The sequence below is a fragment of the Podarcis erhardii genome (genome assembly GCF_964252035.2).
Source record: "Podarcis erhardii genome assembly, chromosome: 5".
Lineage (NCBI taxonomy): Eukaryota > Metazoa > Chordata > Lepidosauria > Squamata > Lacertidae > Podarcis > Podarcis erhardii.
Genome location: NC_138509.1, coordinates 17,334,475 through 17,360,038, shown reverse-complemented (window position 1 = coordinate 17,360,038; position 25,564 = coordinate 17,334,475). Strand labels below are relative to the sequence as shown.

Here is a 25,564-nt window from a genome sequence, read left to right as displayed (position 1 = left end):
CCAAGTTAGGACAAACACTGAGGATCAGGAAAGAGGCATAAAGAGAAGTCAGGGCTTTGATCACATCTAAATAGCAAAGCTAGACATATTGCTTACCTGGTCATGTAGGCCTTTAGACCGCCCCATTACAGGCTAAAAACCCCTAAGTTGATCAGTAAGAGACTGTACATAGACATGAAAGAGACTAAATGGGGAGCCATTTAAAGCTGCTGTTTTCATCCCCTGCCTCTCCACCAATCAAGGATCAGGTGGGTGGAAGGCCTAAAATTAAGTGCTGCTGGGGAAACTTAAAAGAGGCTGATTTGGGGCCTTGTGCAGCTGTGCAGATTCATGTGGCAAAAAGCAGCCCAAGGCGCCTTGGACATCGAACAGCGGCAGCCTACATAAAACTACAAACTTTCCCCAAATTACTTTGCTGTTTTCTAACTTTGGTAGACAAATTATGTATACCTCAATATTTTATTGGTCTGAAGCCTCAGAGATTTGTTAAAATGAGCCTGTTCCATCATCCGATGTTGCAGTGCCCTGAGAATAATGCACATTTGGCTGTTAGTTACCGATACAGCCCGCGTATAATTTAGCATTTGTCTAACCTATTCAGAAGGAAAATATTGTTCTCATTAATTTACATTAGCAGCTGAAGAGAGTAGGGAAAGGGGTTGGTATCCCTAGTGCTCTAGGATGCGTTGGAGAGAGGTTTGCAAGAGAGATTCTTGACTCTCTTGTAGTTAGCACAATGAGCCAAGCACATTAAAAGTTGGTTAGATTTTACATGTGACCCCCATGGCCACCTTAAACCAACTTCCCCCACAAAAAGGACACTTAGGCTAGAGTAAATACCAAATACCAAAATGTAGATCTTACTCACAGAGTTTCAGACGTTTCAGCAAACAACTATCCATCTGTTGGCAGTAAAATAAAGAAAGTGGTTCCAAACGACTTGAAAAGAAAGAGCTTTGCTTCCTTACTAAAGAACCATGCAGTCTACGGAAGCGGCTCATAAAAATCTCCTTTTGGAGAGATTTCCCACTCACCTGCTTTTCCTCACAGGTGTGAGCCTTTAATTGGCTGCAGCTTGTTTGAGGAAGCAGAGGGAAAGAGGGAGCAAAGGCTGCTGGGAAATTGCAAAATCCCACCCACAGATTAGATTAGATTAGATTAGATTAGCTCAGATTAACCCTTTGCAAGTGTGAGTCAGCAAATGTATACAGTATTTACCAGCAGGAATGTTCTTGGGAAAGCGATTTGCACGTCAGAGCTGAGTTAAAACTGCTCACGGTTGTTTGCAAACATTTTTTGCCAGTGCCGAACAACCCATTTCGGTGATTTAGGTGCTCATTGAGAAAATGCTAAATTATTTCTGATGCCCTCATTCCCCCATAGTAACCTCGCCATGAATCTGAATCTGATTGGCTAGGTCCTTTTTTTGGTACAGAAAGCTCCACAACGTATGTGCTGTTCTCTTATGTGTATTCAGCTTTATGTATGTGGCTTAAAAAACAACAACAACTAATAAAAGGGCAGAAAAGGAACGGGGTTCTGGGAAAGATGACTCTGGCAACTGCACTCACCATTGAATCCAGTGTGTTTTGACTATACGTGATTTTAGCTTTAGGCGCAATCCCTGGAACGTAAACCCCACGTAAATTGTGGGCTTATTGTATTCCATTCACTGGGTGATCCCTGATTGAGTGGGACCATCTGTGAGTCTCATCCAGGAAAGCAGCAGCAGCCGCCAGGACAAAAATGACCCCGTACCCAAATATAATAATGGGTTGTATCCAATGTGAGTCACACTCAGAGTAAATGCTGCAATTCCCAGCACTTTTAACAAACTATAGCTAACTGAGTTTCTCAATAACAGTTAAAGTGGTATAAGAGTGTTTTAAATGTTTGGTGTGGATATGACCTAAGGGTCCATATTTAGTTTTTGCTCCTTTGATAGTCTTCGAAAGATATATGATGATATGGCAACAATATGCTGAATGTGATTAGGCAATCCTGAGCACCATAGTATTCCTGGAGGAGAAAAAAAATGAGGTACTGATATGGATAGTATTGATACCAGTGCTCTTTTTCTAGAAAAAGAGGTGCCGGAATTCACCACGAACGCCTCTCTTGTTCTCTTATAATGGCAATGACACCCACCTGAGAGGTGACGGAACTGAGTTCTGGAGAGTTCCGGCTGGGGAAAAAAAGCCCTGATTTATCCTATTAGCAAAAGCTAAGCAAGAGAGATGCTGGCAAGAGATCCGATGTTTATCAACAAGATGACTGTATCCTGGATTTAAGAACATAGGAAGATTGATCAGAACAAAAGGCCCTTATTGCCCAGAATCTTTCCCCACAATGGCCAACCAGATGTCAATGGCTTCCCATAAGAAGGAGCTGAGCACAGCAGCGCTCTCTTCACTTGTGTTTCCCAGAAACTGTTATTAAGAGGAGAGCTTCTCTCATAATGGGGACAGGACATTTCTTTGCTCCTACATAGCAATTTCCCTACTTTTGCAGACATTTGGAGGGACAGGATTATGAAGGGATGAAGTTGAATAGGTACTGAACTGGTTTTGACATTTGAAATTGTTCATAAAAATATGTGAGTGGCTTCAGCTCAGCCCTGTCAAAAAATGTTGAACTACTTTAGAAATGTCTGCATGTACTTCACCTCCAAATTTGTCTCAAAATTCAGCTGTAATTCAGTTATCAGGCAGAGTCTGGTATTCTGAGGTGTGGTTTTTGTTCACAAGCGTAAGAAAGAAACCCTACCTGGGGAAATAAGGTGAGGAAGGTGAACATTTACAGCAAGGCGAACATTATCATGGCACTTGGTTCATCTCCTTCTTGTCGAGAGTGATCCTTATTTGAAATATAATAAAGGATGAAATGGTTAAATACATCACTATTTTGCCAATAATAGGTGTTCGTATATAAGTCTAAATGGCAGTCAGGCTGCCCAGCCTATTGATTTTACTGTCTAATGGCTGAAAGAGATGTTATCTTGATTAATTAGAAGCCAAAAACAAATGCATCTTAGTTCTGTTAAATCTTCTCACATTTCCCCCCCCCCTTTTTCTGTACTACTGGTATTGTGTGGTAGACCTGCAGATGCCTAAACTGAAATAGGAAATTAACTTCAACACGGTAGGAGCTAGCTTGGTGACTTTATTTCAGCTGTCAGTAAAACTCACCCTGACAATATTATTTAACCCCATAATGCTATGGTCCTAGGGAGGATGTAAAATCTTTCCCGACACAATTAGGCAGGGATGGCTAAATGTTGTTGGATTCCAATATGTTGTTGGACTCCAATATGTTGTTGGACTCCAATTCCCATCAGCCCAAGCCAATGGTAAGGATGATGGAATCTGTAGTCCAACAATATCTGGAGGCCCCAAGTTAACCACCCCTGATGTAAGGGAAATGTCAGAATGTGAACAGGCATGGAGTACCGCTTTGTGGCCGACAGGTTGCCAGGGATCTCCAGCCACAGTGCTTTGGAGAAGGGATGTTGACTTATCACATTATGCTTGCCTGCTCTGTATTTGTTCCCTGTTCTGCTAAGTGCTGCATGCTTGGGAATTGCTGGACATTCAAGTCCTGCTGCCTCTCTGCCACATGCCCACACTTCCATTCCTGTCAAATCAGCTTTGCACTTAGTTTCTATGCCTTGGTGTCAATTCAGCAGAACACAAGCCTGAAGCTGTTCTTTTCATTTATCTTAACTCTCTAGCCCCTGCACCTACCCTTCTGAAATTTTACAGCTTACTTTCCTAGGGGCATCTCTGCAATGTATGCCACATTCATATTAAAATCATTACACACAAAAACTACAGGGAGGGAAGTCAATCGCTTTTAGTTCTCCCTCACAAAATCTATTTTAAAACTGCCTAGCAACAACAACATCAAAATCCACCCTACATCTATCCTCCTGATTTTTGGCAGGTTTCCTGCCAAAGGGCACCTCTATGATATGTACTATTTTCACACAAATTGCCCAGAAGAAAAAAAAAATAGGGGAGATGAAGTAATCCTTCATTTAATCACTCACAAATTGCAAAGCCTGCCCTTGCAGTACATCCACTGCAGCTGATCCTTCTGAACTTTGGCAGAAGGGAATACCATGCCTGCACATTTCTCAAAGTCTGCCAGAAAAATAAAGAAATAAAGAAACAAAAAGTTACATGGATAACCCCCCTCTTTTTTGTCAAAACATACACCAGCCAATGCTGCAGCTAGCAAGGGATGGAGCTCTTCCAGTGGGATTAATCCACTGAGGGCCTTCTTAATCCACAAAAGGGCCTTCTTATGGTGTCCATACTGTGAAACTCCCCCCCCCCCCAACTTGGGATGGTGTCAACCAAACTGGGCTTCCATCTCTAAGTTAACATATATCTGGGGTGGGGGGGGGACATTCAGAATTCTGTATTTTAGGGTGGAAATACACATAAAATGCACGCAAAATGTGTACAATTTAAGTGCAAAATTCTAATGTGCTTTAAACAATATAGTCCACAAAGCATGGGGCAGAATAGACCTATGATTGCACATATGGGAAACATACACAGAACAGAAATAGGCTAATTTCCCCATTCCCAATTCAAACCAGATTGGTGAAAGGTGTCATAATACTGTCTCCTAATGAGTTGCTCCATTAAGGAAACAAATATCTACCATCTAGGAAAGGAGGAAGAATTTGTTCCAGTCCAACGCTTCTGGACTTGCTTATGGGGATCAAATCACAACTTCTCTGAATTTTAGAATGTGACTTCGGTGAACGAAAAGTGCTTGCAAATTGTATATCTTATGGGAAAGGCATTGAAACACTTTGAAATACGCGTGCTTTCATGGAGAAAATGAGTATTTTGGCTAAAACTGTGTACAAAATGCATACCATTTCATTGTGGACTCTTTGGGCGTCGTTTCAAAAAGTCTACACAAAATGGGACAGACCTGGGCTTGAGCACCAGTGAGACTGAAACTGGATCGAATAAAGCTGCTCTTTCCATCCCTACAACCGACCACTCTGGAATATTTACGAACAGTTTCCTTAACAAAGGACTGCTAATGCAACAGCCTTTAATACCAGCTTCACAGCAGCACTGTATTCAAAGGTAATATACTAATTGCGAGAGAGGGATGATGCTGTCCTACTTCGCTGCAGACTTCTTGGAAGTTCCTTGGTAGAACAGGAAGCTTGACTTTACACCCTTTGATCTGATCCAACCAGGGTCTTCCTTTGTCCATTTGGGCTGGTTGGGGTGGATCAAAAGAAGTCTACAGTGATTTTGTGTAATAACATATCCAGCAATTGCTTCTCCTTGCCAAGTACTGAGACTTTCAATAGCAGCCATCCCTGAGAGCCCATTGCTGCGTATCTGCAGAGCTGCCTATTCTTTTGCCCTTAAACTAAACGTTTTGCTCAAAATGTTAATTCTGCCAAGTGTGGGGGACACTCCTACCATGTTGTCTGTGTTTTGTATACCAAATTGTTCCACGTTAGTCTATGGGTAGGAGGGAGAGTGTCCAGAAATGTTAAGGAATTCATGTGTAGCCGAGTTCTGCACATCAGTTTTGAATGCAGCACATAACAAAGGTCAGAGATAGCCTGGCGCTGTGTTTTGTGTGGTGCATCTGTTCTATGAGAAAATGTGCCCAAGTTTCTTTTTTTTAAACAAAACAAAAACATTGCTGTAAAAGCCTGGTTACTGCTGAATATATTTCTAAATGACAAGGTTTATTTGGCTGCTTTTTGATATGTTTAGGGGAAACTTGGGCTGACAGTTAGAGGAGGCAGGAAGAGGGGACCGCAGCAACTTCCACCCAAACAGAAAATGTCAGCTCTTCCCTCGCAAGGATGCAGAAGCATCCTGATGAAAAAAAGAGCAGACGTTTAAAAGTTTCTGACATGTGTCACGAACGCAGCCATTGAGCCAGTCCTGCTGATGTGGCTCAAGATGACAGCATCCGAGCCACTGAAGCTGGCTGCAGGACATTCAAAGTTTGGTGTGTGTCACATCGAATCCTTGTCATGTCACACTGGAAAGATAAGGGGGGGGGGGGGGAGAGAAGACAAATGGACGCAGGCAACAGCAATAGTTCAGAAACTTAAAACAACACGCTCCCCACTCGTCTAATTGATATTATGCAGCAGCCATAACATTGGACCAGCCACCCAACATCTGAGTTCATAGAAGGTCAGGGTGGATTTTTCTTTTCGGATTAATTCCTGCAAGACACAGACAGTAATTTGTCAAGTTCTTGACCCAAGCACATCTCCTCTGCATTCCAGAAAGGATATTTTCAAGCAAGAGATGGTCCTTGATGTTAGTCACTGAGCCATTGCCCCAGCTGCTCCCGAGGTGTCTCTAAGGAAACATGTGTTCACTCCAGATGGTCACCTGACCCCTAGTGACCTAGACTGGATGTCAGTCATACAAAGGTTTTGGATTGTTTTGTTTGAGTATCTTCTCTTCCTCCACAGGATCAGAGTGCTTCGTTGTGATCAGGATGCAGCCTTAATACTTGGGAACTTTTGTTGCAATTGGTGGGAGGGACCTGTCCTTTCCCAGAGCTGACTTTGTGCCCAGATTTATAAACAGTAGCTGTGAGAGACCAGTGGAAGCCAACTCTTAGGGGTTGAGGTCCTTTTGCCCCTCCATAAAATATTTGAGGGGCTCAGGACCCCCACAAGGGTGCTGGGCGTTGCCATTCAAATGGGGTGTGTGTGTTATGCAGGGCAGGGCTTACTCTCCCCCCCCCAATATTTTATTAAAGTTGGCACCCCGCTTAGGACCGAAGAGCAGGGTGTGATTTGCAAACAACAACACACCAATTGGGGATCCCAGAAAAGCACAAATGGAAGTGCGGATGCCTGTCAGAGACCCTAAAAGGCTGCCATTCCTATGAAAATGGGGTGAAGAGTGAGGGTAATATAGATCTGCATCATACTCTAACAAATCTGCAGAGCTAAAGGAAAGGGAAAGAGGGGAACATGGGACCAAAAGTATCACGGTCGCAGTTGGACGGGATCACAAGGGTCATCTAGTCCAACCCTCCCTCCCCCGCAATGCAGGAATCTTTTTGCCCAATGTGGGGCTCAAACCTTTGACCATGAGATTAAGAGTCTCATGCTTAACCGACTGAGCTATCCAGTTGCCCAGTTGCTTGAGGAGACTTGGAAGAAGCAGAGAGGTATCAATCTGAAATGAGGAATAGTGGTAACATACCTGATGCAGGATAGAAATGCATAGAAATGCAACAATCTACAAGTAATGCAAAGGTGTGCATGTACTGCAGCTTCTGGCTCTGATGAAACATTTCTAGTTTCCAACAGGTTAGGCCATGTGCTGAGAGAAATGTAGCTAGGGAAGGGGAGCCTGGAAAAAAAAAGTTTGGCAGGAGAAGGTTCATGTGAAGCAAACGTTCTGTGTTCTTTTTGCTGTGCCAACAGCATGACAGTACTTTATAGAAAATAATTTTGTATGCCATAAACATATCTAAATAGCTCCCTCCCCAATAAATTGCTTTCATTGCACATATTACTGAAAAGCCCCAATTCAGAAGAGGTGATGGGGTATCCAAAGAATTATAGTTAATAGTTATTCACTTGTCATTGATTTCTGCGACTGAGGGTGTGCTCTCCGTCTACCTTCCAGTTTAATATGAGCAGCACATTTTTTTTTTAATCTAATGGCCTTGGAGGTGAAATTCTGTGGATTTAATTTTAGCATTTTCCAAATACAATCAGACTGTGATAATTTGACTCCTCTGGCAAGTGGCATTTTTACAAAAATCCCTCTTATTAAAAAGTCAGTAGCACCTACAGGCTATGAGGCTGGTTTCCACTTAAATCATTTGGCTACCTAGACAGAGTGATAAATCAAGCACAAGGCAGGGGCTTACAGATTTGCCTCATGTGTGCTAAGCCAAGCTTTGAGAGAGGGGCACAGGGACATGACAGTGGGATGGTGTGAATGGGGAGAGAGAGAGTGTACAGAAAATAGAAATCTCCCCCTCAAACGCAGATAAATGTTTTAGTTTGTTCCTTTTCTTTCCTTATTTGATGCTGAACATTTTGGCTAGCACAGTTAAAGACACAGCCCCCCTCCCAGCCTTTAATGTGTTGCCATTTAGCAGAGGCGACCCTGAAGGAAAATTATTTTCAGATCCAAGAGAATGGGAATTGTTCATGATAAAAGCTTTGGGGATTATTATTTAAGCAAGTATTTCCCCCTTCCCAAACCAAGCACAGGGTTTGTTTCATTTGCACCCAGTATCCTGTCCCCAATTCTGTGTCACAAGTAGACTTATTTTGGGATCTGACCCCAACCTAATGAAGTCAGCTTCCTGCAAGCCAAGCATCCAGCTGCTCCTAAACAGTGGACTAGGAAACAGTGCTAAATTCCATCTCAAATACTGTAAAATGTAATCTGGGATGGATTCCTCAGATTTGTGGGATTGACTTCCATATCAAAGGCTGGATGAATCTACTGGTTGCTGGTGAGTTATGTGGCCTGTCTAGAAATAATAAGCAAGGTGAGTCATGGAGCAGCTTAGAGATGTCTTCATGTCATGCCAGGCCTCATCAGCCATGGACCTTAGCATTCATTGTGGTGCCAGATTAGCAATGTCATTACCAACCCAGTCCCTTTGAGTGGTATGCCTAGAGAGTCTCCTGTGGCCTAGGAGTATCCCTCAGCTGCTGCACGCACAGATGCCCCCAGTACTGATCACATCATTGCTTCTCAGGTAGGGTTGCCATATGTCCAGAATTTTCCGGACATATCCGGAATACTGCAGCTGCAAGCAGTGTCCAGGTGGAAATTGGTGAAATCTCCAGGATAACCTGGATGTACGGCAGCCCATGTCGGCAGTGTTGTTTTTGCTGATTTCCCTCAGAAATAGCTCAGAAACGTCCAGTGTCCCTGTGCTGTGCTAGGTAGGCTTCTTTGTGCCTGCCCAATGGCTTGTGGAATCAATTCTGCTTTTAAGATCCGGTCCAATTTATGCTGGAGCAAAATAATCTGAAGTGAAACTGGGGAGGGGGTCCTCTATCTCTTCTGTGAACTAGTGGAGGCTTGACTACTATCATGGCAGGTTGCTACAACTCAACATGGACCTACCCTGCAACACAGGGTGGCGGCGGGGGGGCGAGGAGACTCACATAACTTGCTTCAACAAATGACCACCCCACCACACACACAAAAATAGCTGATCAGTTTTATAGCATTTCTTCATTAGCTACCACTGAAACCTGCTGGGGGGTAGCAGCCAGAGGAGGAGAACACAATCCATGATTCTGGTGGTGATGACGATGAGCACACACACATACCCACACCAATTATGCGTATGCTTTTTGTGCTCTGGATTAGAATGGTTATGATGGTTGTGCATCTACTTTGTATTTCCAAATGGGACAAGGGATTGCACTGCAGACAACGAAGCTAAGAGATTCTCTGTGTAATGCAAACAGAAAATGTAAGAAGGTGTCAGTTCTATATGCCAATGGATGGAGACATGGGCAACTGACAAGCATGCCTGTTTGGGGACGTAAGGCTAAGTCCCTAGTGCAAAATCCTTGCTGACGCCAACTCTATGGGGCTGAAGGTAGCTCTGTCCCCCCCAAAGTATGTGGGAATGGGGCTGAACTCCTCCCCACCCCAGTCATGAGGGGCCGGGTCCCACCAGGCCTCCAATCATAGTCCCTAGTGTCCCATTGTGCTTCCTGTTCTCTTCATAATAATTTACCTAAGCCCAAGGAATTGAGGCCATGACACCCCTTGTGTCTAGGCTGGTGCCAATACCTGAGCAAACTTAGGGTCAATCCCTGCCTGCTTGGTGGACAAAATAAAACCCAAGGGAGGAGGAGTGAAAGTGCGCAAACCAAGTGTGAGTGGCTGCCTAGCAACTGCTACATAGCTTCCAGTGTTAGCTTCACTCGCAGGATGGAATGTTCTGGAAGGTATGACTAGGACAGTGGCTGACAGTGATGCTGCCAGATCCTTGATGTCATAATCTGGCCTCAGAATTGTCCTCAGCACTGTTCCCGAAAGGCCGGCGACAGCGTCCCCGCGCTCAAAAGAAGGGTCTGTTTCAGGACACAGAGGCCACAAACTCATCAGGCATCACATATTACTTTAGAACTCAGGTGCCCTCGTTTTTTATCCTCCCTTGCCATCGTATAAATGGAAGAAAAGCACTGGCTGGCAAAAAAAGAAGAGCGCCACAACTGAAAGAAATACGGCTCCGCACAAGGCAGACCCAGAATTCACTGCAGCAGGGGGTCAGAGGGCTAAATAAAGCAGCTAGGTTATTAAAGAAGGCTAGGGTGAATTTATGATCCCTCACTAGCATGTGCAGCTCTGGGCAATAGGATAAGGACAACCGGATCACCAAAGCTTCAAGGGTTCTACCTCCCTCATCTCATGAATCAGAGTGAGCAGCCTGGAGGCAGGAGATGAGAAATGGCAAGAGCAATAATCTCAGGGAATGGAAGAAAATCCTTGAGTTTGTCATTCTTGATGCGCATTACATCACACCAGCAAACTGCTTATTTCTTATGGGCATGGGGTCATTTCATGATCTCTCATACGCCTGCCTAGTGCCTTGATGACAGGAAGAAAGGAGCCACCGCGCAGACTGTTTACAAAAGGAATACATGAATATAAACACAAAGACGACCTGTATGTCTATACATGTGTGTACATCACACACACTCACGCACACTGCTTTGACCTCTAGGCACCCATCCTCCCCCCCAAGAAAAAAACCACACTCATGAAAACACACACATTTTTAAAAAATAGTGGGTAGAAAGGGAAATGATGCCATAAATGTGGAAAAATCCAAAAGCTCATACGATCCCAAATGTATATTTCGTTATTTGTTTTGCTTAAGTCCCATCCATCTGTAATCTGTATTAGATCTGAAATTGTTTTACATATGAAATTGCTTTAATTGTTCTGATTAGTGAAATTGTATTTTTATCTTGTTTTTGCATATGAAAGTGTTTCTCTCTCCTCATTGGTTCTATATATGAAATTTTGTAAATAAATAAATAAATAGTGATTATGTTTTCTATTGTGAAATCGCTTCAGTATATATTATGGGAAGTGATTCATAAACAGAATTCAGCAAACAAAAATACCCAAAGTGACGTCCAAAATTAAAAAACAACAACGAAAAACTGATTTGAAGCTGTGTACCCACAACATTATGCACAATGCAAAGCTATCCTAAAGTTTCTAGATAAACAGTTATGTTCAGTGTGCTAGCATTGGAACTAGAGATGCTAGAGAAATAGAGATGTGTGCCAGCATCAGTTCAAACTAGCATCAATCCAAAAGGAAAACTAAACCACATTTACGTCACAGTTAAGCAGGGGTGTGTGCATTTGAAGGAGCCATTGTGCATGTGTGGATGTCACCCTCATGAACAGGACTTGAAGGGTGTGTTTTCCTGTTGGGAAACCAGACAGGTAATGTGCATTGGGTAAAGACATCCCAGCCTCTTCCTGGTGCATACAACAGCATGCAAATGCAACTTGAAACATGGGGAGTGACCTTACTGCATTATAAGCTGCTAAGGTGTATAAAGTCCAAGCATCAGAAATGATAGAGGGAAGAGGGATGGCCAAGCAGGGAGCTACTTGACTTGAAAACAAATTTGGGGGAGGGGGACTCAGTAAAGACCCTCTGGGGAGATGGAGTCCATCTGCAATCTACCACTCAAAGGGGGCCAATTCTGTTTACGTTGGCCAGTCAGGATAACCAGAGAGTGTGGACAGGGAAGGGCCAGTGCCAGCACCCGCCCCGTCCCAATATTGGGAGTTTTGTGGGCAAAATACTGTGGGTGTGTAGTGGGGGGGGGGCTTTGGGGACAAAACCAGAAGCTGGAGGCTGAAAGCCTTCATTCTACAATTTCACCTCTTCCCAAGGGCCCTTTCCCACCCAATAATTAGTTCTCACAGTGGCATAAAAAAAGAAGTAGTTTGGGGGCAAAATCTGCTGATACGGATGCAGTTGCAGAAGTGAATGCACCTCTAAATCTGCATAAGGACTCTCAAGACAAGTTTGTTCAGTTTGCATCTTTTTTCTTTTTCTTTTTTATAGGGCTGGTTGGATTTGCATTTCCTGGACTAACACACAGATCACACCACTGCTCTCCTTCAGTTATTGTACATTTTCCAAATCTTGGAGCATTGTTTTCAAATGGAAATTATATATATACCAAAATGCATATAAAATGTGTATTTTTAATGTTAAAATGTGTACAGAAATGCATCCTTTGGCACAACGTGCATATAATGATGCTATTTTAGGATACGGTGGTTGGCTCCTTGCGATCAGGAGTCTGAGAGTTCGTGTGTTAAACTCTCCTTCCACAGGGAAAGGCTGATCTTTCAGCTTTAACTGTGAGCTACTTTGTGGATGTAACAGGAAGAAGCGCTAAGTCCACAAATGGCTGACTCAGGTTTAGAGTTTCCAGTTGCGCCTCGAAGTCATCACTATGGTAAAGGGATTTATTTTGTGTGAATAAACAGCTTGCCTCCTTTTGGTGCACCATGGAGACCAGCCGACTATATATGTCCTCATTGTAAAGGGAGGTGTTGTTCCAAGCTAGGCCCTAACATCTCGGCTATTTCCCTGAGGTGTTGTAAAAATAATTGTGTTAGAGCACAGAGAAAGCGGTGGGGGGGGGGACACTCCAAGCTAATGAAAGCAGGTCTTTCCAAAGGTGTCTGTGCTTTTTAAATTTTTTTTTTGTTGCCCTCCTCACCAGCCATGATCATCTCAAGTCAGTTAAAGAATGAGAAACATCCACGCCCTGCTTCACTGGGGCAGGAGTGTGGAATATTAGGTAGAGATTTAAAAAAATAACAAGTGAGGTGGAAGGTGATCTCTCTCTCTCCCTCCCTCTCTCTCTCTCTCTCTCTCTCTCTCCTCCTATCAAACTCAAGATGGGTGAGCTGAATGCATCTGCCTTGTAGATAAGCCTGCCTTACAGAAAAATGAACAAAAACACATTTTCCTCAAACAATTTTGACAAAGCCCATGGAGGGAGGGGAGGGGCCAGGGGGAGGTATATTGTTCATTTATTATTAGATTTGTATCCTGCCTTTCTTCCCAAAGGAACCCAGGTTCAGCAAACAACCACTGATAAAACACATTAAGAACATCTTCAAAAATTCCAATACAGATGCAGACTGGGGGAAATCTCAACTTAGAAGGCTTGTTGAAAGAGGAAAGGTCTTCAGTAGGTTCCAAAAAGACAACAGAGATGGCACCTGTCAGATATTCAAGGGGAGGGAATTCCAACGGGTAGGTGTCCTTTCCTACATTGTGTGGATAAGATGGTGTCTTCAAAAGGCCCTCACTTTCAGAGTGCAATGATCAACTGGGTATTTAAAGGGTGAGATTATCTTTTCAGGTATCCTGGCAGTACAAGGTTGTATACACCAAAATTGGCACCTTGAACTTAGCCTGGTAGCTAACTGGTAGCCAGTGTAATTATTTCAAACAGTTGGGTAATTTGCCAGCAGTATCCTACCCAGGGAGCATTTGGGTGGCAGCTTCTGAGCCAACCTCAAGGGCAGCCGCACACAGAGCATGTTGCAGTAATCCATCCCAGAGGTTACCAGCTCATGCACAACAGTGTTCAGGCTATCCCAGTCCAAAAACAAGTGTAGCTGCTTCACCAGCCCAAGCTGGTGTCTAAAAGTCTTTGGTATCACTTTTATAAGGGTGAGGATTATGGCAAAAGGATCATGGAGAGCTTGCATGGTGGTGTATGCAAGGACATGCATACTGCATCCTTGGGCAGATGTTGGGACCCACTGCTGCTGACCACAGCATCTTCCCAGTTTATGGATCCTGGGCATGCTAAAATGAAGCACTGAACATGTGGGAACTACCCATGGTTAAGTTCCCCTCTCCCAAAAGCCTGATGATTTCAAGCCTTGTAGAACAGCTGTTAGTCTCAGCTAACACTGTGGGGGCTAATAGCCAGTGATGCTTTTTTTTGTTTTGTTTTTAGAGTGGGGGGTTGGAAATGTCCACTCAAGCCAGGATTTGGGAATCAGAAAGGCATTCCATATGATGTAATTCTTCCGATTCACTTGGACTCGTATGTGACATTGGAAGAGCTCCCATTAAGACGACAGTGTCTCCAAGCAAGGTTGAGAGGTATCAGCTTGAAGGTTTGCATAGTCTGTTGGGGTGGGGGGTGGGGTTGGCCAAAAGCACATTTTTTTTCCTACTTAGAAGTGTGGTGGGTGAAGCTGCTTGCCTCAGCGTCTTGGAGTTTAATTTCAACCCTTAAAAGTGTGCCAAGAGTTAATAGCCTTAAAAGTCACAAAGTATAACTGGCCATCCTTTTGTAAAAACGCCATAAATGCCGCAGCAGTCAGAATGACTTCACAGCAGTACAATAGGTGCCTTCATGGCGATCTGAATCCTGCTGCTTTATAGTTTGCAGCAGCCACACTCAGGCTCTTATTCCTTGGCAATTTCCCTAAGCTAAATAAGTCTGTGTTCTGCCAAGGAGCTGACACTTGGTGTAGCTGAGACATTCAGCTCTTTCAGGAGAAAGATTAGGCTACAAATCAAAGTCAGAGCCAGCCACCTAAAAGGCCTGCAGAAAATGACCAACTTTGTATGCAAAAATGTGGCTTGGGGGGTGTTGTTGTTATTGCACTCATGCGCCAAATACCCTGGGCTGTGTGCACAGCATTGGGAATGTTGCAGCGTGGGGCAACTAAAAATGATCAAGAGTCTGAAGCACCTCTATGAAGAAGGACAATATTAAAAAATAATATGCCCAATTCTAGTCCACTTTGCTCCAGAGTTTCAGGTTCCCTTTCTCTTTTGTGATCTTGCTGTCCTGTAACAATAGCTGTGTGGAACTGTTTCGAGATACTTTGCTAGCTTTCTTGAAACCATTTTGACTTACCTTGAATTTCCATTTTCTTTTTTGATGTTTCACCTGAAGAGGAACCTCTGAATTCAGCCTCAGGCATGGTACTTGGCCCTGGTGCTTTGTGATTTAAAAAGAAAAGGAAAAAAAGATAAAGAAACATACACAGAGACTGCTCAGTGTCTAATGCCTTAGCATAGGGTGGAATATATATCAGAAGGTTTTTTTGTTTTGTTTTAAGTCCTTAGAGCAGATTATTTAACCAGTTTCATTTTGTTAATGACTCAGTGGCCGCCAAGGCAAAGCTTTGAATGGGACAAATGGCCTGCTATAGCGATACTACTAGCCTTCCCTGAGAGACCAGGCATAATTGGTTATGCAGAGGTCCTGGGAACACAATCTAAGAATAATTCTCCATGGGCCAGCTGAATCTGAAAGAATTGAGGAAGTGACAGTTTCACAGGGAAGCAAAGGCTATAAACACTGCCACTCTTTCACAAACCAGATAAGTGTCAGAAATATTCCCCTCACCCTTCAGCACAGGAATGTGCTAAGTACACAAAAGGGAACCAAAGGGAAATAGGGAGGGGAAGTGGGGGCAGGAGGGCATTTTTCCAATGGAAAATTGTGTGTAAAAGGGAAGGGGGGCACGTTCAGCGTTTAGGAAAAAAAGCCTTATTCTGGGATTGAAATGTATCATCCGAACTGACCATGATGGGATGAATCACCTTCTCTGGTGTACTTTACCTGCACAATTTGTTTTGGCAGTGAAAAGCACCACCACCTAACCACTGGAACCCCAGTCCAGACAGTCAGTGTTTTGCCATTTAAAGAAATAGAATTAAACACACAGAGTGTTGTGCAAGCTGTTGGCATTCACATGGTTTCACCACTCCTCTCCAATTTCTCATCTACCATTGGGATAATATTATTCACCAAAGCAATTCACAATTAAACAGAAACAGCCCCATGCATACACTGAAAAACCCTGCAATTGGAGCTTCCAATGGCACTAGCAGAGGTCACAACAGAAACATCAGAAGCGTGACACAAGGGAAGTATGATTCCTAATTGGTCCGTTAAGAATTGATTAAGTGAGTGTCCAAGGTTAATTGTTATTAAACTGGTCGATTATGATTTGGCAAGGAAGGCCTGGAGGTTCCAGTGTGCTTCTCATTTCTACAGGAGAAGAACGGGGGCCTGAGAGGGCCCCACAGCAACTGGGGCTCCTCCTGACCCAGATGGGCACGCTCCCTGCTCTGCCACATTCCAGGGCAGCACAAGAGAGTCTTGTCTGGGTTGGAAAGGATGCAAGTCGTAGGGAGGCTTCTTATGCTTCTACATACAACACAGGCATCCAAGGGTCATAGAGGACATGTGTGAAATATCTGAGGCCTCCTCCAAGCCTGGAAATACTTACTCCTCCAAGTAATGCAGAGTGGGGTGGGGTGGGAGAGCAGGGGGTCCTGCTCAGATTGGGAGGGGTTGCTACTGCCGCCTCCCAGTGGCATGCCCACAGCAAAATTCTTCCTTTTCCTGCCAACACCGCCTGCTGGGCTGGATGCAGCTTTACCCAGCTATGCTCGCAAAAGACAGTTGGAACAATGCTGTTGCAAGCTAGGTGGGTGTTGACTCAAGGAATCATGGGGCGTAAGAAAGAAGGCTGCCCAGCTCTGATCAAGACAGGTAGCCACTTGGTCTCTTCCAGCAAGTGAAGGTTGAGGCAGGGGCTATAACCAGTGGCAGAGGAAGGGAGTGTGGGCCGCCCCAGGTGTCATCACTGAGGGGGGTGACAAAATGAAAAAAATATGAGGTGTGTTTTTTTTAAAAAAAGGGCTCACGAAACTTTTTAGTTCAGTCAAAAAACGTAACGAAACATGACTGGCACTGGGCACCACACTGCGGGGGCTGGCAGTTACTGCGGGGCCTGCAGTGTGCCCAAGCCACACGTCTCTCCTGGGAATGACATGGTGGCTTCAGCGCCTGCAGGCTCAGCACTGCCTGAAACGGCAGCGTGGGACTTGCGTCTGCCCTCCGCCTTTCCCTCAGCCGCCCTACAGCTGAGGGGGGAGCAGCGGAAAGGCTCTATGCAGTGTGTCCCGCCCCGGCTGCTGGACGCACGGGCCGCCCCTGGCACCCGAGCGGCTAGCTACGCTGCTGGCTACAACAGGCAGAGAGGCAGGATCCTGCAGGCATCAGCTTCAGTGGGCCCTGCCATTTGCCCACCATGCTGGGGGCTGAGAACAGGCTTGAATAGCAACAGAACCTTTGCATGCTATTTTATTGTTTCTTAGCAAGGAAACTGTATATATGTACTGATTTTTAGCCTGCTGCAGCCAAACAAAATAAAATAAAAAGGTATGCCAGACTTTGTGTAGCTGAAGCGTTATATAATTACTGTATGCTGATTTTAATTTAAGTTGCTATATGCAACATTGAAAAAGCAAACAAACAAACCTCAAAACAAATTAGGCTGAGAATAATACCACGCTCTGGTCACAATGCATTCTCAAAATACTTCTGCCTCCAAAGGGTGAAAAGGCATTTCTGAGAATGATACATATGGTTTTGACATAACAACATACCATTGCAGTGGGAGAAAGGGAAAAACACCAAAGTCATGTGGTCAGTTTGCAAGTGCATTTTATTGTTTGAGGCAGGGTTAAAAAGTCCTTGATGTAGACAAGAAGAGATATCCAACCAGACTGAATGTGACACAAGGTGATTTCAAACGCCCCTGCTTTGAACTCCACTGCCATGGTCAAAACATGTACTTACGATTCAAAACAGCCAGTCAAATGTAAATCTGTACAGCTCGCGGTTGTTTTGGGAAAATGGGTTCAAGTTCCCCCAAAAACTTTTTTTTTGCATGTGTTAATGTCATACCAATTACCCTCAGGCCTCTAATTTTAAGCCTTTTGGATCACGATTCAGTTTAATAACCAATTAATAGTTCCTGAAAATGGATTCCTGTTTTTGACCCACTATAAAGCAGTTCCTTTGCAGTCAACTCGTGGTGTAGAATTTTCACGTAGATATTCTTCTACATTTTCATATATACATATCTGTATATATTAAAATGCAGACATAACATGATACCGGAATGGTCACAATCCTGATATACACACAGGAATGTAACTGCAGGACTCACACACTTGCATCCAAAATATAGGACTTTTTAAAAACTTAAATTGGCTCCCAATGTCAAACCTGGATTCAGTCTTTCTCTTGACCTGTTGCTATGTGTACGTGGAAACAGAACTCAATGGCACTTTCTATATGTATGCAGATATAGATAGGTCTGGTTAGTTAAGGTGTAGCCATAATGCTGCCCTGTGGAAATGGTTGGATTTGAACTCCTGACTATTTGTCAGGGATTATGAGAACTGGAGTCCAACAAACAGCTGGAATAAGTCAAGATCTGCTGACTACCCTGGGTGAGATGCTCTATGACTTTGTGTGGTATAAATGACTGCTATTGAAAATATGGTAATCAGCTAGTGACCTGGTTTAGTATTTGGAAACACTGCTTCCCCCTCCACATACAAAAGTTAATATATGGGTGGATAAGACCACCCTTCACATAAGGCCATGTGATCCGTCTTTCCACACTGTGAGCATGCCTCAACCTAGAATGTGAATGGGGGTCGGAACCAGATGTTACAAGGCTGCCACTGAAAACAGCAGCCCAACACCTTATCTGTCTCTCCTCTCCACTAGTAATGTCAAGACATACGAAGCATACAATGTGAACCTCCCTCATACTTCCCTGCCAGGAGCAGAGGTGGAGAAGGGAAACCCAAAGCATGATCACGGTTTGTACTGCTAGGCGTTACAGAAGCAGGAGATCTGACCTGGCTGTTTTCAGCTGCAAACACATGTCTACTGTAATGGCTACTTTCAGCCTGAGACCGCTAACCCATTTAACAGAAGACTTTGTGGTCCCTCAGATGGTAATAGCTTTCATTACCCAAACATGAGTTGGTTTTATATTTAGGGGATTTTATATCTATCCAAAAAAATAGAATACGAAACAATCCTTTCAGAAAACACTTTAAAAAGATTATAGTTTTAGTTCACAAAAAGGCAAGAGGTGTGGTTAGCTCCATTTGGATCTATGCTGATGAGTAGTTAATAAAAGGACTGTCAATACTGCTTAAGGACATACAGATACATCTTTTGTGCTTCTGATTTCCACAAGTTAAGGTTAGGGGAGAGGACTTTGGCTCTTTTGTCCCTTCTCCTTTCCCAAAATAAATCCGGATCAGCAGTTTTTGTTGCTGCTTCCCTGCTCTTTCCATTCCTGCACTTTTACCTCCAAACCTCCTCTTTGCAAAAAACACGACAACTATGAAACCAACTCCTGCCCAAGGAGCTTGGAATTAATATTAACACTTCCACATGTTATCAAGTAATTTCCACCACCCCTCCAGCATTTGAAATTAAATCACATTTCTGACAGCTTCTGTTATTTCCCCCAATAAAGAAACACAAAGCCACATACGGCATGGCTGCATTGTTTGTGCATCTACCATAAACACTTAATTCCTGAGAAAAAATAAAGGCAGGTAAGGAGGGGGTGCTCTTTGAAATTTCAAGCAGCAACCAGGTTAACTGTTGTTGTTTGTTTGTGTGTGTGTGTGTGTGCACGTGCTCTCTCTCTCTCTCCCCCCCCCCCCACACGCACAGTCACACACAGAGCTTTCTTACTCAACAAGCAAGCTGTAGATAAAACAGGGCTGGTTTTGCTAAAAGCAGCTGAGCATGCTCAGTGAGGCCCCAGGTGTGACCTTTGCTCTTCTGCAAGCAGCAATTGGGCCAGGCAATCCATCATGGTGTTCTTCCTGTCAGGCCTGGTGCTTTGCTGCAGCTGTCTGTCACACTGGTGGATGGGACCTGCTTAGAGGCAATCATGTCAATCTCTATGTGACTACTCAAGCTAAAGCAGAAGGATGATTTTGACAGGTCTGGCAAAGTCAGCAGAAGGTACTGGAGGACTTTGGTTTACACAAGCTTTTTTTTTAACCCCTTTTAAAGATGTGGATGAAGTTTGTGCTTTTATGTGTGTGTGTGTGTGTGTGTGTGTGATGTGTGTGGCTAACGTGGATGGTTTTGCTGATGCGGAGTTCGCCTCAGAGCTGGTCGTCACGGATGAACCGGTTGCCTTCAGATTGCTTCCCATAGTAGACATAGCGGCATTTCCCTAGGACACCTGCAGCAGAAGAGAAACGAAAAGGTTAGCGCTTAGTGCATTGGTGTAATGGTTGCATGTGCAAGGAGATGGGAGCAGGAAAAGGTAAAGCTAGGAATTCCGTTCCGTAAAATTTACTGTATAAAAATAAGACACCCATCCATGTGATGATGAGAACAAAAAACTCCACTCATATATTATGCAAATAAAGTTTAATGCCTCCCTCATCTCTCCCCTCCTCACTTTCTCTTCCTCTACTTCCCCCTCTCCCCTCACCCCTCATTAACTACAACCAAAAATGTCTCAAACTGACTGTAATTGATCGATATTAAAGATGCCAAGACTTAAAAACAGAGATACTGAATGTACTTTTGTTACCTATGGAGAATCTTTCAGTAAACTGCTATATGCTTAACAGCTCTCAAAGTGGAGGAATAAGCTATTGGCCTGGATTGGACTAAACTCCCCAAACTTTTATATATGTGTGGGTTGGGGAGCAAAACTGGGTCTTTCTGCCCTGCCCACTGTGGGTATCTGTCCTGCAGGGAGTTCCAAAGCTTAGGATCAGCAGCCCCCCCCCAAAGGCTCCCTTCAAATACACTTAGCACACTTGGCTTGAACTTACACCATTGAATTCAATGGGAAACTTACTATTGAGTCAACATGTGTAGGTGCGCACTAGAAATACATTTTAAAATAAGTATTTTTGGAAGAGTATGTTTTGAAATGCAAATTTTTATTTTACAATTACACTTATCTACTTATTTAACTGCAAATCTTCATGCATTTAAAAAATAATAATCAGATTGATGCATGAAATTGGAAAAGATGTATGGGTGGATGGAGTAAAAGTGTCAGGACCACGAAAAAGACTGATTTACCCATTCCTCAGCCATTTCCTAGGAGTCAGCATCTATGGAAAACCAGGCTTTTATCTTCTAGAATGTCATTTTCCCATGAACACTGTGGATATCATTACCCCTTTTCATAAGGCTGAATGTGCTTTCAGATTCTAAGTATCAAAATTTAAAGACCACGAAGTGTGTTTTTTATTAGCAATAGTTTTGTTTTGTTTAATTAGCAACATTCCTCAGACTCCTTTGGCAGACGGCACTGATAAAAGCCCTCTGCGAGGGCTGCCATGTTTCTCAGAAATTGGGACTAAGGCTGTTTATGGAAATCCTGGTGAGAGAGTGCTCTTTGATGAATGCCGGAGACTGCAGCTAGGTGTCAGCGCTTAGAAAATGAGGCAAGGACATGAGGTATTAATATTGTCAATGATCTCTTGACAGGAAAACAGATACTGCATTCACCATCAGATTTTAAATAGACATCAAGTGCGTTAATGACAAAAGGGCAGGCTTCAAACAAAGGGGGCTATCTGGCGGTGTGCTGAGCGAGTCTTTGGGCTGGCAATAACCTGATCTGAAAAGACACTGTCATGGCTACAGACAGGCCTGGAATTGTGTGTGGTGACAGAAAACAGAGATGCTGACAGAGATACCGGTGCCATATTATGCCACGTATATTCTAACACTGTCTCCAGCCCTAACGAAACCTGACATCCTTTCCTATCACTTATAGTATTCTCTGTGGTTCCTGCAGAAGATTTCTCCCCAGACATCATTACAAACTCCACTGTAGTTTTAAAGTTCCTGGCAGGCCTGTTCTGTCATGGAGGTTGGGTCCTAGAGGCCTAAGGATAACCTCAGTCAATCTAAATTTGGAGTTTGCCGCAGAAGTGCTCTCATTTTCACTGAGATCTCAGCTACTTGAGGTGATCTGAACGCTAAAGTGTGAGGAGCTGTCACCTTGAATAAAATCCTTAAAGTAAAGGCGCTCAGTTCCTGGGATGTTCAGCAAAGATGTTGGACAGTCTGGCAGCAAGAAATGAAATCCAGCTGCTGCTGCTCGCCTGGGGATAAAGGTGCTTGGGCTAGTGACAGTTAAAGTCAGCTGATTTTGTTTTATTTTGTTTTATTTTTTGAACTCCTGCAGCCTACAATTGTTTAAATTAACGAAGTGTTGTCTCCACCGAGAGTCCCTACCAAGACGCACAGCTGCGATTCGATTGCTGGGCGTATTGTGTACACACTTCTGCTCAGAGGGTCCTGATAAAAGCACAGTTGAAAATGGTGCCACGAGACTTTATTTTTATCATGAAGGTTATTTGTAAAACAATAGGCGTCCTTATAATTTAAATGAGGTGACAGTGATTCACCCCTTCTTCCCACATACACATAAAAAAGCCTTTCTCTCTCCCCGCTCCCTTAAACACACACACACACACACACACACACACACACACACACACACACACAGCAACTACAGAGAACTGTGAAAATTATAGGGGGCTGTGGGCTATAGTCAGAGCATTTCATGATCAGATACAGCATATGTGGATTAGGGAAACCAACCGCTTCTGTCTCTGTAGGGGATATAGCTCCCCTACCCCAGCATGCTGTGTATGTGTTTGTGCGCCCACAATTTGTTCATTTGTTTGCACCTTCAGAAAATAATTCCAAAAACACGTGTTTAAAAAAGAGAGGGAATGAGACCCCCCCCCACCCTATTTAGTGGCATTTTTAATTAAAATATCCAGTGCTGGTCATAATAAGCTAAGGATATTTCCAATGCACCAGGAGCCGTGAGCTCCATTCAGAGCGGTCTCCCTGATCAGGCTCTTGAAAAATGACAACATGAGGTCTCTTGAGGGATCATCTTCCCCCAAATGAGGCTCCTAATTTTTCTTAAGTAGCCGCTTCCACCATCACCATAAGATGTTAAAACTATAATTATGAAAAAATTGCATTGGGAAGATTCATTTTTAAATACACCCTTTATCTTTTAAATGTTTTCCCTCTGCGGAATGGATGTTCTAATTATAACGGCTAAGTAACAATCTTGCAATCGCTCGCATGCACTGAGAGATCGGTCTCACTTGAACACTACATTGTAATGTCAGCATGATAGACCTTCCAGAGCTGGGGTTGGGGGGAGGGAGGACCAATTATCACCATAAATAAAGACACACATGCATACTAAAGCAAGTTTTTTTTTTTAAAAAAAGCATTGGGTGTGCATTGCTCAGAACTCTTGGATAGCTATGTTACAATATACACATTTTTCAAGATGTGAGACTCAATTTTGTAAATTTATTTTCTTGACTAGTTGGGAGTGAAAAGGTCATGGTATATAGATGCTCATGTATGTGTATGTATATGTGTGTGTGTGTGTGTGTAATGTTTAGGAGGGGATTCCTCCTTACCTTACTTAAACTTATAAAGCAGTTAAGGGTTTTTCATTCCTCCTCACCAGCAAATTGTTAACTTTCACAATGTCACAGTGATGCAAGGCTCTCTCCTCAGCTTACCACGGGCTCTGCAATGCATTACAAGGCTATTTCCACAGCTTCCCACCAGCCACACTTCCTGGTGAGATCTGCTAAGGTAAGTGGCAGCCCCTTCCCACCAAAATCAAATAGATTTCTTTCTCCACCCACCTTGGGTGTGAGTAGGTTGGTGATTTTGCGGAAAGACATCTGAGACAACAGAGCAGAGTAAAATACCCAAGTTGCTGCTTATTTCCGAGGAACTAGGAGGGAAATTTCAGCCAAGTTCTTCCCTTCTGCCAAAGATAATCTAGTGAAATAGAACATTTTAGAGGATGGCAACATCACCTTCCTGTACAGACCAGAGCAAGCGCCTCAGTGCAAGCAGCTGGTACAGACAAGAACAGCAGCAAATCACACCTCACCACCATGGCTGCAAGAAAGGCCTGGAGGTGGGGTGGGTGGCGGGAAGAAAGAGGTGAGATTGGAGTCAGCAGGGAACGCATGTTGGGAAAATCTGCAATGAAGATTATAGGAGGAGAAACATGCGAAGTTTCCAACCAGGCCAGGAGAAGCTGCAATAATGCTCAGTTTAAACTATCAGTCAAGCTGATGTGTGATTAAATTCAGTCTGGTGTAAATGTACTTCAGAGTTCCCACTGCAACAGTGGATGAAATGTGTGTTCTTTTTCAAAAGAGAGGAAATAAAGGAGCAGGAGGGGGCAGAGATGCACTGCAAGCCTATTTTTAAATAACTAAAATTCTCACAGAATCTTTTCCCGGGTTGGGGGTGGGGGTGGGGAGTGGATTTGCCCAAATCCTTGGGAATAAGCAGACAAGCTGATATGTAATAATAAGCTGTATTGTTCCAAGGTTGTATTATGTTACTATGATCTAGTCAGGCCACAATCTAGAGGTCGCTTTATACGACCCAGGCTGATATATAGTTTAAAGCTCTCTAACACGTTAAGGAGCTGAGCCATTAGGTTGACAGATTTTATTTTTTTTTTTAAAAAAAAGATTTCAGAGCTAATGTTTCCATTATGCATATCCTGGCAGTGGAACAAACAACACACTGTTCCTTAGATGTCATACTTCGTTTGTGTAAAAAAAAAAAAGGGGGGGGAGACAAGGAGAATCTCTTCCTCCTTGAATGACAGTGACATGATGACCTTTGATCTAGGCATATGCTATCTACAGATCCACTCCCTCTGGTGAAAATGAGCCCATTTACAGCATATTACCTTAAATCATTCAAAGTAGTTGTGACCCTCGGGTGTGAATAGGTTGGTGACTTTGCAGAAAGACATCTGTATTGTAAATGATGACAAACTGCAATGTGGAAGGCCTTACTTACTTACTTACTTATTTTCTTATTAAGAAGAGAGCTTGGGATGTTTGGTTTTATAGGCTAACAGAGCTAGAAGAGACACAACAGCTGAATAAGGATTACCATTTGCCAAGTGGACAGTTGCTGTTTGGTGAATGCACTTCTGCATTTATTCAGAGTCACATGTAATGTGCATGGAATCACTGAGTTAGCTAGTTGTTGTTACCAATTCTGCCAAGCAACAAGGATCATTTTTTGTACTTCCCTCCCCGCTCCCCAATTTCTAACTGGATGTGGATGTGTCTTAAGAGTATTAAAATGGGCACCTTACCAAGGGATGCAAATTACACTGTGGTAAATGTTAGTTGGGACAGTGGTCATCTATATTCACCCAATAGGTCAGCAAATCCAGCATCCACTCACTGAAGAACAACAGCTTGTTGTATCTACTGAAAGCAAATTAGAAGCAACGGCAGTGGAAGGAGGACTTTGAGTGAATGTTAGGGGAAAAAAACACTTTTCTAATTACATCAAGATGACTAGACATGATCGTGGAATTTTCCCTCCTGATAGCTTTCAGGAAAATTTTGAGCAGGCATTGTTTGAAGGGTGTGTTTGAAGGGTGCTTTAGGCACAGAGTACAACGTATTAAAGTACTGCTTAAGTAGTGCCAACTCCAAAATGTTCTAGGAAACCACCAAGAGGGGAAATTCCATGACCATGTCTAGCAATCTTGATGCAATTAGGAGAGTGTTTTCTTTCCCTAATATTCACCCTCAGTTCAGCTTCCAGCTCCATT

At 43.4% G+C, this 25,564-nt stretch overlaps 1 protein-coding gene across 1 annotated transcript in view; it reads right to left on the bottom strand.

The window, feature by feature from the left end:
• Positions 1-17,539: 17,539 nt before the first annotated feature.
• LRMDA (leucine rich melanocyte differentiation associated) overlaps positions 17,540-25,564 on the bottom strand; it is a 734,468-nt gene continuing 726,443 nt past the window's right edge. Inside the window, 1 exon segment of the mRNA XM_081864461.1 lies at positions 17,540-20,125. Within this exon segment, the coding sequence (XP_081720587.1) occupies positions 20,046-20,125 (80 nt within the window). The 3' untranslated portion in view covers positions 17,540-20,045.